At 45.4% G+C, this 16295-nt stretch overlaps 1 protein-coding gene across 3 annotated transcripts in view; it reads right to left on the bottom strand.

Annotated features, from left to right (window-relative positions):
* Positions 1 to 14525, bottom strand: part of LHFPL3 (LHFPL tetraspan subfamily member 3) — a 247942-nt gene extending 233417 nt beyond the window's left edge. For all 3 annotated transcript variants that reach the window (XM_086746188.1, XM_086746179.1, XM_086746171.1), the window contains exon 1: positions 13833 to 14525. In XM_086746188.1, the coding sequence (XP_086602314.1) occupies positions 13833 to 14301 (469 nt within the window). In that variant the 5' untranslated portion in view covers positions 14302 to 14525. The remainder of the gene's footprint in view (positions 1 to 13832) is intronic.
* Positions 14526 to 16295: the final 1770 nt, after the last annotated feature.

The following is a 16295-nucleotide window of genomic DNA, read 5'->3' as shown; positions in this document are numbered from 1 at the left end:
TGCACCAGGTGTACTCCTGGAGAACATCGCATTTATTTTATTTAGAAAGAAACCCAGTCTGCTTATCCCAAGACAGCTCCAAATGTGAATCAAATTGTAGTAACTTGGGACAACTGGAAGATTAACTTTAAAAATGTACTCCTGACCAAAACTAAAACACGCTGACAGTCAGCCCCATGGATGGTCCCCTTGCAGACCACAGGCCAAAGCAGGCAGTTTTAGCTGGCTGCATAAGCACTAGGTCAGCTCCAGGATCTCTGAAGGTTTATCCAGACGACAGAACAGCCATGTCACCCATGCATGGTGGCTCTGCTCAGGACAGCTCACATCCAGGGCTAATTAGGTGTCAGAGACCAGGCCGGCTTCGCAACCACAGAGTGGGATTCAGCTCCAGACTGAGAAATCTAAATGAAAGTGTTTGCAGGTAAGTTAATAGGAGAAGCTAGCACGTTGGTGCCTAATGCCACTTTAGCTGTTCTACCACTTGTGAGACACCCATGTGCAGGTGACAAAGAACCTATAGAAGATCTGTGTCCTTCGGGAAAAGCACTTAGAGGTCAGACAGGATCCTTGAGGCACTTTAACCACAAATACCTGGATCTAGCTATCTGCTTGATGGCTTGGCCTCCACAGATTGACATCATATCCCAGGACCCTGAACACTCCTGGATTCACTGCAGAAACACTCCAGTGGCCTTGCCAGAGCCAGGTTAGGTCTGCCAAGGCCGATGGTGATGCCACCCTACTGCAATCTAACAGGCTAAGCCAGATGTGTGTAGTCAGGTATTTCACCGCACATTTTCTGGCACATCCCTGCTGTTGTATCTATGCTTATCCATCACCTGACGCAGTGTAAAGTAAAATAGAGCTGTCTGTAGAAGTGTGCTTTGCATTTGGTTCAGACTTGATTTGGGAAAAAGCAGCCCTAAGGAATAAAAAAGATTACACCTCTTGGGAAGAGACAAATTTCCCAGACAACCTCAATTTTGCCTCAGTTACAATTCCTCCAACATACCACATATTTAAAACTAGATGAAATGTTGTGTTATATGTTTAACACTCAGCTATTAAATACACCATCTTAGGTTCACAGAGAAACTCAGGGAATTCAGTGAGGCTAAATTTAAACCCAGACACTTCTATCAGCAGATCTGTCCCTAAGGGTCTAAAATCCCGAACGGACATTTTTAAGTATACATACTGCATGCAATAGCTTTCACAGACATGGACAAGATTAAAAGTGTTTCATCTGAAGCTCAGGGTGTGCCTTGTATACAGTTGTTTGATGCACTGAACACTTGTTTATCCCACTGACAAAGTGCTCCCTCCTCTCTCTCCCTCTCCAATGGCCACAGAAGGCAGGGAAGGAGGCAGCAAGGACGGAATAGGGAACTCTGCATTGCTCCACTTCCCATCCTGCGTGAGCAAAGACCACTTGATGAGCCTGTTCTTTCAACAACATCCAATGCGTCTGACACAAACCTATTCACACAAAAAAATGAAGCATCTGGTAGCACATCAACAAGATGAAGAGATTTTACATGTTTATTAGCTATTTAGGAAGATTGGTTAGGTAGCAGCATGGCATCACAAAATAATTACATGCATGGAGAGATAACAAGGGACAACTTCTTTAGGAAGCATCCTTAGCAAAACTAAATCTCAGGTTAGTCATAGAACTAATTATTTGTAAACAGATTTCCTGAAACCATGGTATTTCAGAATATTTGAAAGATGTCTTTTCCAACTACTTTCATTTCAGTATTTAGCTGACATAAATTAAATTTTCTTAAAGGAAATTAAATATCCAAGTCACATGAAAAGGGAAAATGTGAAGCACATTACTGCACCAGCTGTTGTTGACAGCATTTTACAGTTTTGCTGGGAATTTAAGGAAAACCTTGGCTTGTTTGGTCAGAATGCCAGGCAGGAATGGAGTTCCACTTGACAGCTCTACAGATCTTGATCACTGTCTACTTTTAATCCTAGAAGGCATCAAGATAGGAGCGATACTGTTTAAAAAACAGAACAAATGGGAGCAGAATAGAAAAGCGCATTCACCTAGATGAATTAGTTCTGAGAAACATGGAAGAAAGGAACAAGGCAGGCCATTACAAACACCACACTCTGTAATCTCTTCCAGACGCTCATCTGTTTCCAGTGTACAGCTCAGTATTTTACCAAATCTCCTCCTTTTAGAAAGTTGTTGCAGAACCTCACCACTCTAATAGTTAGAAACCTTCTTTTATTTTGCAGGCTGAAGTGATTTATATCCAGGTAATATCCATTTGTTCTTGTCCCACCATTAGCCACAAGTTTAAAATCATTAGTTTTCACTGCACAGTCCGTGGATGCAGGAGGGGTTCATAAACTACTTCTGAGATTTTTAAAGTGTCAGGAAGCAAAGCAGGCCTAACAGGCTGTAATTTGCTCTGACAATGCTACAGGCCATGTAGCATCATCTTTGGAAAAAGTTTAGGAGATCAAATAAAATAAAAATGAAAATCACTGACTCAAAGAGTTCTTTTCCTTTCCTCTTGGTTTTTGTTTTTTTTTTTTTTTTTAGCCTTTCCATGTGTTTTCAGACAGCAGACTTGGACATCTTATCAACCTTTCTCTTTGTACATTAAATTACCCAAGCTTTCCTAGTTTTCTCCTTGCAAGAAATGTCACTGGTCACTGATTTTCCTTTTTCAGCTATCGTCGTCTCAGTCAGAATTGGACACCAGTGTCCAGAATCCCACATGAAAAATCACAGTGCATCATGTAATGATCTCAACTTGCCCGAAATCAGCTAGAAATACTTCATTAAATACACACCAAGATCCCATACGCCCTCTTCACAGCCACATTACATTGACATGCCATTGCCATCCTTTGGTGAACAGATACACTCAGGTCCTCTCTTCACTCCTTGTCATCCATCCTCAGCCGCATGGCCTTTCATTCTGCACCAGAAGTCCATGCCACCACTATTGTCTCACTCCTCAAGGCTGATAAACGGTGAAGTGTCAGCCTGGAAATGACTGTTGGTGAGCGGCTGATGACGCCATACTAACTGACAAATCTAATCAAATACAAATGCCTGACATGAACTAAAGTCAAGTGATTGTGGCTGGTAAGCCACCAGCATGTTTGGACTAAATTTTTCTAGTATAATGACCATGCATTGCAATTTTAAGCTTTTTTATTTTACTGATGTTCTAATAGAACTTCACCAGTAATAGGAAGGCTAAACACTAAGACACAGCAACCAAGTAATAATTAACTTACTTTAGAGGAACATAAAGATACACAGATGAATAATTTTCTTTTCATGGAAAGTCTAATATTTCTCTCATGGAATCAATCTTAAAACTTTGAATTAACTCTTTGTGAAGCTACACTGAATGTCTCTCAAGTAAAGACTCAACACATAATAGTTTTATAGTGTTCAAAGATGCACTAGCCAAGCTGAAGATACCTGGGGGAAATCTCATTTTGAAACACGCAGTCTACATCAGAGAGAAGATTAATTTATGGTTTTTAGGCTCATGGGTAACATTCTCCCACTATCTCTAGGTGAAAAACTTTTCTGTTGCTTGGTCTACATATTTGATCGCTTCTTCCCTCTTGCCAGAGGTTACAAACATCTTTCTTTTTCAAGGTCATTACTAAGTCTAGTTTCAAAGCTAACTACACTTCATGCAAATTTTTCATCCTCAGATTTTTTATTGTTAATTTAACCAGAGAAAATCAGAATGGAATACTATGGCACTGAGTTGCAGTTATAAATTGGTTTTAATTACAGAACTAAATCCCATGTCACCTTCCCTTTCCTGCACAGATAATTCTTGAGCTCCTCATTTTGAGACTTTGCTACATATTGGTCATGTCTACATGGATAAATTAAGCAGTGCTGGGGAGCATTCCCAGGCATTGAAATTCAACTGTCTATGCTATTAAATTGTTAGAATTGTCCCACAGCACATGTCACAGGAGTGGTTTTAGTCTGTTCCAACTAACAATCTTCCAAAATATTGCCAGGGCACAGTTTGCAAGTTAGGACATGCTAGGAATGGTTCCAAATAGGCAGTATGAGTTTGGTGACCCAGTTTTAGAAGGTAAAAAAATGTAATAATATGGACACTGGCCAGTGTGCCAGCTGACTCCGCACCAGAGGGTGGTTCTGGACATGCCTAATTTGCAGGTACAGACATAGCCACTGCATCCCTCTGTTGGGCCCTGGCAAGCTGAGGAGATTACCTGATATGGAAATGTCTGAGCCTAACTTTGAAGACTGTTAATCTCCAAGAAGCACAGGATCATTTATGTAGGTGTTTAATGTTTATACGCTGTCATTTGGGCTGTTGCAAAACAACCCTCTCCAAGACTCTTCTGGCTCACACCAAGAGACTCCAAGTTACAAAGAACTGAGGAGCATTCGCTTTCCTGCAGCCACTCCAGAAGCCTCTTACTGCAGAGGAAGAGGCAGGAGGTCAGACAGGAGGAAAATACACTGCTGCTAGCCTGCCCTCCTCCCCTTCCTGCTAGAATCTTCCCTGATCTTATGAGACTTTGTCCTATTTTATTAAAACTTCTGCTGCACACAAATTCATCACGACAAACAAAGTATTGTAGGGCCGAGGTTGCAGAGGTACAGCCTCGCACAGCAGTACCGGACACGCTCTGGCCATGTTAATCTCATGAGATCGCTCATCTTATTCAATGAACTTCTACAAGTAAGGCACATGACTTTTGACTTTTAGCAGTAAACAAAAGAACCTCCCAAGGTTTCACAAGTAGCGTTTTCTAAACCTCTCAACTCAGAATATTTGTCTTTAACCTTGCAAGTACAGTATGTCTAGCTTTCTTCTCTATAAACTTTTCCTTTCTGAAAGATAACCAGAAAAACTAGGAAAGTAGCATGTGTGACAACTCATCAATGGTTTGTAATAATTTATTTCAAACCATTTATTCTGCAGCTCTCTCCTTCTGATGCAGTCTCAATTACTTGATTGAATAATATCCTCTGAAATAGCACATGATGTGCTTGTGTCAAAGAGGCTCTCCACAGAGGCCATCCGCTACCTTTTAAAATCAATGAAATTCATAAATTTGCATCTGGCTTCTCAAGGAGAAAATAAAGGAACCTTTTCCCCCAGTATGTATGACCTTCTCATTCTAAGCCCAGCTTGTCTCAAGTCTTCTGCATCTCTGAATGCCAACGTGAAGACAGATAATATCTTTCGTAGAATAGACAGATCTTGAAGTCTATTATATTCCCCTTCTTAAGGATTCTAGCCATAATTCTCTTAGTAATTGAGATTTGCACACTGTTCCACACAGTAATGCATATTCTAGCTATTCACTCTGTCATGCTGCCACTGCATTTTTAACAATGCTGATAGCAACTGATGTTATCGAATTCTGCAGACTTTTCAGGCTCTAGGCTTCTTCACGTCTCTTTTTCATTTCACCTTTTCTGAGCAAAAATGTTTTTATTTTTTCCTTTGTGATGCCTCACTACCGTGACCCTGCCATTCCTCGCAGTTGGATCTTGTTAGTTTTCAATATTGAGTCCACACTGCCTGATCACACCACAGATTTTCTGTTCTGATATGTTTGCTGTCTTTATGTTTGCAAGATCAAAGCTAATGCTGCTTATACCACAGTGCTAAAAAGGTTCACTTCTCAAAAGGTAAAATAACCTTAGTGTTTGAAATCTAGCCTTCTTTTATTCCATGCCTTCTATAACTGATAATATGCATATGTTTCTCCTCTTCCTGGCTTCATTTTCCCATATAGCAATTTTCTCCATTAAACTTTCAGAAGGAATTTTTGAAAGAACTTGGCAGCAGCTGTACCCTATGCCAGTGAAGCCCCGTCAGTTGCAAGAAAGTAGAGCTGTGCCAACACCAGCTGCTTTCCAAAACCTCACTCCCTCCTCTTTCCGAATGGTACTCAAGTTCTCAGCTCCCCACATTTCAATAGGTGAAAATTCCCCTCTTAAATTCTCTCCCAGTTTCTTTCTTCTCTCCTAAACATATTTTTTTTTTCAGTGAAATGGAATTCGTCGTCACACTGCCTGGATAACTTCATGCATTTCCTTCTATATCTTACTGTTCTGTTATCTTTGTGTTTTACAAACAGTGGACCACAGACCCCAGATTATTCATAAAAGCCAATTGGGAGAGTTACAAGACTGAAATTTTTATTGCACTCTAAAACAAAAGAAAATATCTCTTCTCCATTCCCAAAACACCTTTATTCTTCAAAACCAAGTTTTTCTATCTCAAAATCACTCATATAACAAGTTATGTACACTTCTTACATTATACACTTTAACCAGGTTCCCTCTGGGATCAAGACTGCTGTGGCTGTGTGATTTTGAGCCTGATGCCCAATTTCAACCAAATTTGACTGATGCTACAAGCCCCCAAGATACTAAACTTCTGCAAGTTTTGTGAAAAAGCTGGTTCCCAGGCAGAGCAGAAAGGATCCCAAATTCCCACAACTGGAAATTCAGAGATAGTTTATCCTTTAACAAATCTAGGTGGCAACTTCAGGACATCAAATCAACACAAGAATAGCTGCCAGTTATAACACTTGCTGTGTGCTTGTCAGCTACACAGATAAAGAGCCTGTGAGGAGTTGGAGATTTTAGCTACCAAAGGCAGGGGATGAATCAATGTAGGCGAGAACTTCAGATATTGTGGGGACAGGGTATTTGGGGAAAGAAATGACTTGCAGAGGGGACAATGGGGCACAGCATTCCTCCCTCATTTCCACTGTTCACTGGATACATCTTTTAGCTTAATTTTTGTAGCCAAAACATGAAATACATGAAAATATTTGCTTCAAAGAAAGTAATGAAACCAAAAAGGCTGCACAGCCCATAATACATTTTACCCACAACCTCCCAATAAAACCTTCAGTTCTTCATCTTCCTAACCTACCCAGCTAACCTTCTGACTCCATGAGGACCTGAGCACTTCCCAAGCCAGTATGGCAATACTCATCGCAGCCAGTGTGACAGCAGCGGAGCGGAGGCTGCCACGGGGCACTCCCAGCCCAAGGATGAGGGAGGCACTGGGGATCTCCATTAAACCTCATGGGAAACTTTCCTCTGGAGCTGAACGGAGAGAAAATCATATTGGCAGCATGATTTCTGCTCTGGGAAAAAGAACCACATGAACCAGGCCCGCTTGAATTAGATGTCCTTATAGGCTTGATAAGACAATCTGTGCATTGCCAAGCAGGGCACCAGGCTCTTTCCCTGCTCTCTGCCCGCTCACACAGCTCCAGCACCCCATTTCCCCAAGAAGCAGAGACAATCCTCATTTTACCACGGTCAGAGCCCTCCATATCCCTGATTTTTCAGAATTTTCTCCCCAAAGGTCCAACACCCACTGCTACTCACAGACCACTAAATAACCTGTTGTTTCACCCTGTGGGTGGGGTAGGGGGGCGCTTAATGCTCTTATTAAAGTCAGCATGAATGCTGAAACTCAATTCAAAAGCCTGCTTGATGTTCCTGGACTTGCGTTCCTCTCCTTTTGGCCTCCCATGTGCCTCTGGCTTTACAGGCGGGGTACAGGGTGGGAACAAAGGCTGGCCGCAGTGTTGGTTAAGGTCCTTTGCTCCTGGTAAGTTAGGCCATGCCTCGTAGAAAGAGGCACTCAATCCAAAGAAGAAACAATTCCAAAGATAATTAACAAATGAAACTTAACAGGTTACAAATGTATATATCTCACAGCTAACGCAAATCTGTGTCACTTCAGCTTCCAACAGCTCCTTGCAGGGGGGTTGGACTAGATGACCTTTAAAGGTCCCTTCCAATCCAAACTATTCTATGATTTGTCAAGTTAAGGAGCACTGCACAACTTAAAATCTCTCCCTGTAGGTCCTCATACACCATAATCTGTCAATTTTTAATCTTCTTTTGAATAGCAAGAAAATTCATCCTTTTAGCTCTTCTTCTTTCATTTATTGAAATCAGCCCTGAAACCCTTTCTACTTTATACTTGAAAGGGAGTCTTGACAGATATCTGACCTGGACAGCGTGCACGGGAAGCACTGTGGGCAAGGGCAGTCCCATTTTTTGTGTACACATTCCAGGACCACATTGGATTTCTTAAGTGCAGCACTGCAGTGAGAGCTCACATGCAGATGCCCATCTACCACAGCCTCTAATTTCTCTTCTAAATAACTGTTTTCCGTAACATATAATTTCCATAATTCTCCCATCAGTCGGACACCTCCTACATTTTGATCCCAGAAGTGTTACACTGCATTTGGTGTATTAAAATACAGGCTGTTAAAGCAAATCCGGGTTATTATGACATCCAAATCAGCCCATAGCTGATTACAATTTGCTAAACAAATTATTTTTGTGCCACTTGCAAAGTTCAGCAGCCATAAATGTATATTAGTCTCCCAAATAATTGTTAAGGATACTAAGACTACAAGCAAGATCCTTGCCTGACTCCACTAGACACTTGGCTCAAACACTGGTGCAAGACTGGTTTTCTTCCTAGCCTTCTGGAATTTACCCCTCTACCAAGATCTGACAAACAGCACTAACACAGGCTCTGAGAGCATCAAGGTCAAGCCTTTTAAGACTCTTATATAAAAGAAGTCACCTGGTCCTGCAGACTGATTTGAAGTATAAAGGCGAACAACAACACAGCTGCAATGAAGAATTTCACCTTTTCATTCTGAAACAATTCCCTCTTAAATGAACTTTTAACTGTGCTACGTAATAAACTCTTATGGCTGCTTTGGCTCCAAAGAAGTGGCAACTGAGTAATATGAAACTAGTTTTTAAAACTGGTTAAAATAGGTCCAGGGAAAACCTGAGGACCCACAGAAAGACTGATGTCTGTACCACGTAAATCAGTAAGAACTATGAGAGACAACAGCGTATGTCGGCATGTGCACACACACGGCATATTTGTGTGATGAAAGGAAATGAGTAAGGTAGGACCAAGACACCTATTTTAAGTCATTTTTCACAAAACTACTAGAGTTCTCCAAAGAAGTAAAAAATAATGCATACCATGGAGATTTTCATTAACAAAGTCCACCTGGATTTCCAAAAGATACTTGGTAAATCTGTCATTCATAAGTCTTAAAAAACCCAAACTCACAGAGGATAAAAATAACTGTCCTTGGAAGGATAAATAATTAGAAACAGATGGTAGGAGAATACTGTCAATTTTCCAAGCAGAGAGAGGTCAATGGTGGAGTCCTGCAGGGATCTGTGCTGGAACTTGGGAGCTGGTCGTTTATTTATAAATGAGCTGGAAAACAGGGTAAACGGTGAGGTGACAATGTTTGCTGCTACCCTACTCATTCAGGGTAGCTCAGATAAGGGCTGACTATGAAGAAAGACTTTACAATACCGAGTGACTGGGCAATAAAAAAGCAAATTAAAGTCAATGTAGATAAACAAATACGAAGTCATTTCTCTGAGGGGAAGAAACCTAACTACACACAATGATGTACTCCAAGGTGACTATTACCGCTTCAGGACTGAGATCTTGGGGTTATAATAGGCAGTTCTGTGAAAACATCAGCCCACTGTTCACTAACAGTGAAAAAGTGAGTATTAGGAATTACTAGGAAAGGAACAAAGAATGAAAGAGAGAATATTATTATGCCACTGTATAAATGGCTGGTTTGTCTGTCTTTAATACTGCGTGTAGTTCAGCTCCCACTGCCTCTGAAAGGACACAGTAGACTGGAAATGGCTGCGGGCAAGGCAGCAGGGACGATCACAGGCACGGTACAACATAACAACTAAGGAATGATTAAGAAGCCAAAGATTCATCAGGTCTCAAAAACAGGTAACTGAGGACATACAGCAGAGGTGTACTCAGGACCAGCACAGGAAAGGTGTCTGGGAGTTCCCTATTCACAGCCTGTTCCACTATATGAGCTGAGGGGATCAAATAAAATGGGCAGGGCAGGTACAAGGTTTAAAACATTAAAAAACCCCTACTGAATCTTCACCCAATACATATTAAGCTATGGAACTTCTCGTTCTGGGGCACTGTAAACCCTAAAAGTTTACACAGGTTCAAATAATTACCCAAGTCATAAAAAAGAAATTCCAGCAAGGGTTTTTAAATGCCAAGACTTATCTCAGGAAATCACTGAACACAAGTGCTGGAGGACAGAGAGTACCAGAGCTTTTGCTGCTCTGATATTTCTGTGGGCTCACGTGGGAGATCACTGTCGGAGATCACTGGACTAGATGGGACTGTGGTTTGACAAAGCATGGAAGTTTTATCTTGTTTTGTTCAGCTGTCCTTTTATTGTGTCCTCAAAGTTTCAACCTACTTGTCCATGGGACACTTCTATGCCTTTCTTTTGCTTTCTCTACTCTTCTCTTTCCTGTAACTTGCAACATCCTAGTAAAGAAAAAAAGTAGTGACAAATGCCTAGTAATCAAAAACATCACAATGAGAGAACCAAAGCATTTAATTTATTTAACTTACAAGGGAGTAAATCTCAAGCAGTATCTTTATTTGTGAGGTTTCCTGCAAACTTTAGATGTAGGGTAGTAAAGGGCAATAACACCTCATTTCTAATGCTTTCACTAAGTGTTTATGTTCATGCAGCTGCTCCAATTAGGCAAGCGTACATGCAAGTGTTTGTCCATATAATTTTGAAATTGCAGAAGAGGAGGCTAAGGGATCGACAATGAGGCTGCCAACTCTGGCTCTCAAGATATCAAGTGTACCCTGGCAGTATTATGCACATGCAAGAAAAAAAAACAGCAGTCTAAGCCACGGTAAAATCATAAGGGAGTCTAATATATGCTGTCCTCACGTACACAAAGGAAATAGCTTTTTTCCTATGATTTTTCTGCCTAATCATATCATAGACATGACTAGACAGCAACAAGGATTGAAAATGCTGTGTCCAAGACATTGTTTATCTTTTCCTTATTTAAAAAACACCTCTTCAGAACAAGAGCTATATCATGCTGACTATTTATCATGACTCATGCAGGACAGAATATGATCAAAATCTTTATTTTAAAGACATTAATTCCAAAGCCTCTATTTGCAATCCTAAATCAAGCATGATCCCTTGTTGAAAAAGACGCTTCTAAGGAGATTTAAATTACATCAATTATAAGTATTATTATACCATCTAAGTGAATGCTAACACTACTAAGGTGCATAATAGTAAGCAAAATCAAAGCTGTATTCACATACTTGTTTATTTTACTACTTCAGGTTAAATTTTGCTCCTGTACTACACAGAACTATATCCATATGTAGATGACATCACTACATTTTTATTTGTGAGATAAGCATATTAAGCCTACTATTGCCTATTACTTACTTATACTCTCAAAACAGTAAAGTCATAACAGAAGTAGGTCATATAGCTCATAGAAAACCTATCAGAACTCACTATAACTCTTGTCCTGCACATTCTATTCTAAGTTATCCTTCTGTCCCACCACCATTGTTTTCTCCTTCAAAGGACGCAACCCAAACCAATATGAATTTCCTGGTAGTTTTCTCTCTCTTTAAGGAAACTTTTTTTGAGGTAATACAGAAAGGAACAGTCAGGTAAATGCTGAATTAAGGTACAACATTCAGCAAAGAACAAAGTCAGGCTCTTTCAACACCCAACATTGTTGCAGTTCTTCCAGGGCATTCAGGAACGCCAATAACCACTTGGCCATACATGTATTCCCTTACTATTTTAATTTTGGAGGTAAGCAGTCTGAAAAGTGATTCTGCTGCTGATGTAAAACTCATTCTGTTGACTTTTAATGTCAACAGTGCATGTACCAGCTTTGGAGATGACAAAAATTATGTGCTATTTTGCCCGAAAACATGTCACACCTGCATATGTGCAGCATGGTACAGATCAGCTGGCCTCCTATAGATCAGCTGCATGCAGTAGTTTCTAAAAATTATTATTCACCTGTGCAGAAATGCAGTAAAGGAATCAGAATAATTTTTATCTACCTTGCACTAGCTTCTGGTGGCATGAAGCAGTGGAACCATATAAATAAAACACCATTATCTCTGATGTTGGAAAGTATAAGGGATTTGAAAATTGTGCTGTCCTACTGCATACCAGACATGAACAAAACAGGGTGAAGATGCACCAAACCAGTGAATATTCATGCCACCTTCTACCAGTGGAGCCATAAGCAGAGGAGACAGCTGAAAGCAAAAGTCCTTAACGGAGCAGAGGAGACATCAGTGGTGCAAAGAAGAAACAGTTTGCTCTCCTTGGAGCCAAGTGACATGACTGTGTACAATTAATAATACTGTATCGGAATGCTTGTTACTGAACAGACAAAGTAGCCACCAGCATCAAAGAGGATCCCCGGTGCAGAGATAACGAACCCAAACCCAGTCTCACTGGAATTGGGGAAAACCCTACCAAGCTTAAGTGACTGCAGATTAAACCCCAACTGATTAAGAAAGAAACTATACGGAAACTTAAGTGACAGAAACAGCATAAAAATGTACATAACACATATAAAAACAGCATCGCAGAGAGAAATGGATAAAGCCGTTTCATATAAACCAGAAATTTCCACTAAGCCTCATGGACTATGTGGCAAATTGAATAATGCTGAAGCTGCTCAGCAAACAACTCAGAAGAATTATTGCTCAGAAACTGAAATGAATGTAGGTCAATTAAGGGGACCGAAAAAAAGTGATTGTGAGCCCATTTTGGAAACATTTTGCTCTGTTTTCCTAACAGTTTATTCCTGCAAAGCCAAAACTTCTCCATTTCAGGGTTTTATTGGGAGGACAACTAGAAGGTATGCTTTGATTTTAGACTTTTTTTCCAAATTACTGAAGCATTGATCTTTTCTCTTTTGCTGAAACTGATTTTATTACTATATCAAGTCTAGAGACCACCCTTTTCTCCTCTGCCTCTCAGCTGCACACGAATCACCAGTTCTCTACTAACTCTGAGGGAAAGCTGTGTTGGAAATGCAGAAAGGGATGTCCTGGTGTCCTCCCTCTTTCTTATCATGTGCTTTCCCCAGGGAGACACTGGATGTGATGGGGAAAGTCAAATGAAGTCAGGAGACCTTCTGAGTCAAAACCAGCAACTGAAATTATTTTTTTTCTTTACACTCTGAACATACAGAGGAAAATAAACTGTGCGAACAGGGGGAATGGACCCCAACCCAAACTCATGCACTTAACATCCAACGACCTCAGCTGCCCTTCCAGTTGGCCAGCAGAAGACCTCGCCATCCCGTCCTGCTGAACCGAAGTGGGCTCTGCCTTGACCAGGTGGAAACCTGGCCCCAGAACGAACCTTCAACAGGCTGGCCGTTACCCTCTCCCACCGTCACCTACTTGAGGCGTCCTCTCGGCCCCCACTGCCATTTTCTCCTGACCTTTAGCGCCAGACCGAGCGCTGCAGGACAGCCCGGGGCTGCCGCTGCCCGCCAGCCCTCCCTGAGGGGCTCTGACGCTCTTGGGTGGGTTCACAGGCCGAAATCGGACAGTTTTCCCGGGTATCCCCGCTCCTCCGGGCAGAGAGTGCGAGGGGCTGAGCCCGACCTCGGCCCACGGCCGGTGGCCAGGCGGGCGGCGGGGCGGCCCGGGGAAGGCACCGGCTCCACTCTGCACCGCGGCCGACGCCTCCCGCCTCCCCGAGCACCGCCTCCCCCGGGGGGGCACCCCGGGCCCGGGCCGCCCGCCCCCGCCCCGCTCCCCCTGCCCCTTCCCGCCCCAAGTTTCTCCGGACCCGCCCGTGCCCCCCGCGGGGCCGAGGAGGGCAGGGCTGGGCAAGGCGACGCGGAGCCCCCTCCCTCCTCAGGGCCGGGGCCGCTGCCCCCCACTCACCCGAAGTCAGCTGCATCCAAGCACAGATCTTGTAGACGGTGGCTGTGTTGCAGAAGAAGAAGAGGATGAAGCAGACGATGCAGGCGATGATGAGCATCATCGAGAGCCCGATGAAGAAGGAGGCAGCTTTGAAGGCTCCCGAGGGCAGGCTGGAGAAGTCCGTGAAGCTGCCCCGGCAGGTGAGTTCCCGGCTGAAGCCGTTGCCGATGCAGTAGTGGAAGAGCCCGAAGTAGCCCGCCTGCGGGGTGTCCACGCCGTCCCCGATCCAGTAGGGCTGGATGAAGCACACCACGTTGACGATGGCAAAGCAGATGGTGAAGATGGCCCAGAGCACGCCGATGGCCCGCGAGTTCCGCACGTAGTTGGTGTGGTAGATCTTGGCCGCCTCCTGAGCCGGGAGCATCCCCGCTGCTGCCGCTCCTGACGAGCCTGCTCCCGTCGCCGCCGTCCCTGCAGCCGCTCCGGGCATCCTCGCCGAGAAGATCCCCCCTCCCCTTCCTCCTCCTCCTCCTCCTCTCCTCCTCCTTCTCCTCCTCCTCCTCCTCCCCGCTCGACGCGACGCGCTCCGCCGCCGCCGCTGCGTGCGAGCCCCTCCGCCGGGCTTCAGCGGCTCCGCGCCAGCAGCACCGGCGGCAGCGGCGGCGGCAGCACCGAGGCGGCCCGCCGCCGCCTATCGGGGCTCAGCGCCGCCGCCCGCCGCGCACCGCCCGCCTCGCAGCCCGCCCTCTCGCCGCCGGCCGCGGCCCCTCGCCGCGCCGGGCGCCAAGCGCCACAGCGCCCGCCGCGGGGCCGGGGGAGCCCCGCCGTAGGAGGGTGGGGAGGGCACGGCGGAGGCGCCGTCCCTGAGGCGGTGGAGCAGGGGGCGGGGGGGCGTTGGCGCCCTTCGGCCGGGCGGGAAGGGCCGGCGCCGCGGCAGCCTGGGCGCTGCGGCCGGGGCCTCCCCTCAGACCCTGCGCCGGCGGCCTCCCGGGGCGCCTCCCGCGGCCGGGGCAACGGTTGAGCTGCTCCCGGCTCTGTTCGTGCTCCTGGTCCTGGGAGACAGATTTTGGAGTTTAAAGCTCGTGTGTGGGTTTTTTTTTTAAAAACCTGTGTGATCCGTTCCCTCACAAAACACGAGCCTGTCTTCAGCCGGGAGCTGTAACTGCTGAATGCCCCGCGGTGAGGAGGGCAGCGGCCTGGCACAGGTGGAGCTGCGAGACGCGTGTGTCTCCTGCCTGCAGCAAACCTCTGCCACGGCGAGGGCTTGGGGCTGAGGGACGGGGAAACGAAGGGCTGCTCCTCGCCTCAGGAAGCAGGATGGCGGCCGTGGAGAAGATCACAGGGCGGCCGTGGGGCCACAGTGGTTGCTCGTGGCATGGGTGGGTGAGGTGGCACCAGTGGAGAAGAGCAGCTCCGCTCCAGTCAAATGACTTAGGCCTGGCACTTGGTGCCTTGAGCATGCTGGTGTGCAGCAGCGATTAGCATATATTAATGAGCAATTAGCATCTGGTAATAATCATTCCTATGCCAGTGACACTTGGATTTGCAGTCCCCGACCTATGCGTTGAGCCTGAGTTAACAACAGTAATTGATGGCACTCTGAGGGCTGTCCTCTCCCGGGATGTGCTCGCCGCCGGAGCGGAGGGAGGCTTGGGAGAGTGCGCGGCCGCGCTGGCCGCCAGCCGCTGCAGGCTGCCGGTGGGTGCCGGCAGAGGGCCGCACTCTATTAAATATTAGTGCTCATCAGCGCCCAGGAGCAAGGGGACTCGTGCGGAAATTACTCCTGGCAGTGGTTAAAAAATTTTCGTTCGCTTCAAAGTTTGATTTGTGCCCCACGACTGCCAAAAAACGGGTGCAACCCAACAGAGCAAGCACTCTGGCCCTTGCCAAGTTTGCCGCAGAGGGGCTAAGAAGGGGCAGCACCAGCGAACAGGTTTTCAGGCCCCCGTGCTCGTGTCAGGGACGAAGTCAGAGCTTTGAAAGCTGTTGCTGAGCGGTGGGAGCAGAAGGGGAGCTGCCTCAGTGCACTCGTGCTGCTACTGCCCTCCCGTGGGAGCGCTCCCCTCATGGAGGGCAGTGGGGTGGTAAACGTGGCATGGGCTTGCTCAGACGTGGGCAGCACAGACCGTGAATACTCATGCTTACCTCACTTTCTGAGGGAGGTGAATCCAAGCATGCCAGCTAGAGCTAAGATTCCTGGAGATTCAGTCCCCACCGAGGGTGCTTTGTCCAACACTGGCAGAGGGGGCCGTGTGTGCTCCGCTGCCTCATCTTGCTGCTGCTGCAGTTGCTGCACGTGACCAGACTGCTCATTCACCACCTTCAGAGAGTAACTGAACTTGTTGCAGCCTTGAGTGGCAGGAGGAGTTATGGTCTTTCCCTTTGGTGCTCCGTCCTGTTTTCTCCAGGCTGAGGCTGGGCCCCAGGGCTCGCTGCAGGATGCCTGTCTTCCCTGCCCTCTAAGGGGCCATCAGATTTGGAGGT

This window comes from Chlamydotis macqueenii, chromosome 1 (genome assembly GCF_036417535.1).
Source record: "Chlamydotis macqueenii isolate bChlMac1 chromosome 1, bChlMac1.mat, whole genome shotgun sequence".
Classification (NCBI taxonomy): Eukaryota; Metazoa; Chordata; class Aves; order Otidiformes; family Otididae; genus Chlamydotis; species Chlamydotis macqueenii.
This window is presented reverse-complemented; position numbering and strand designations above follow the sequence as displayed.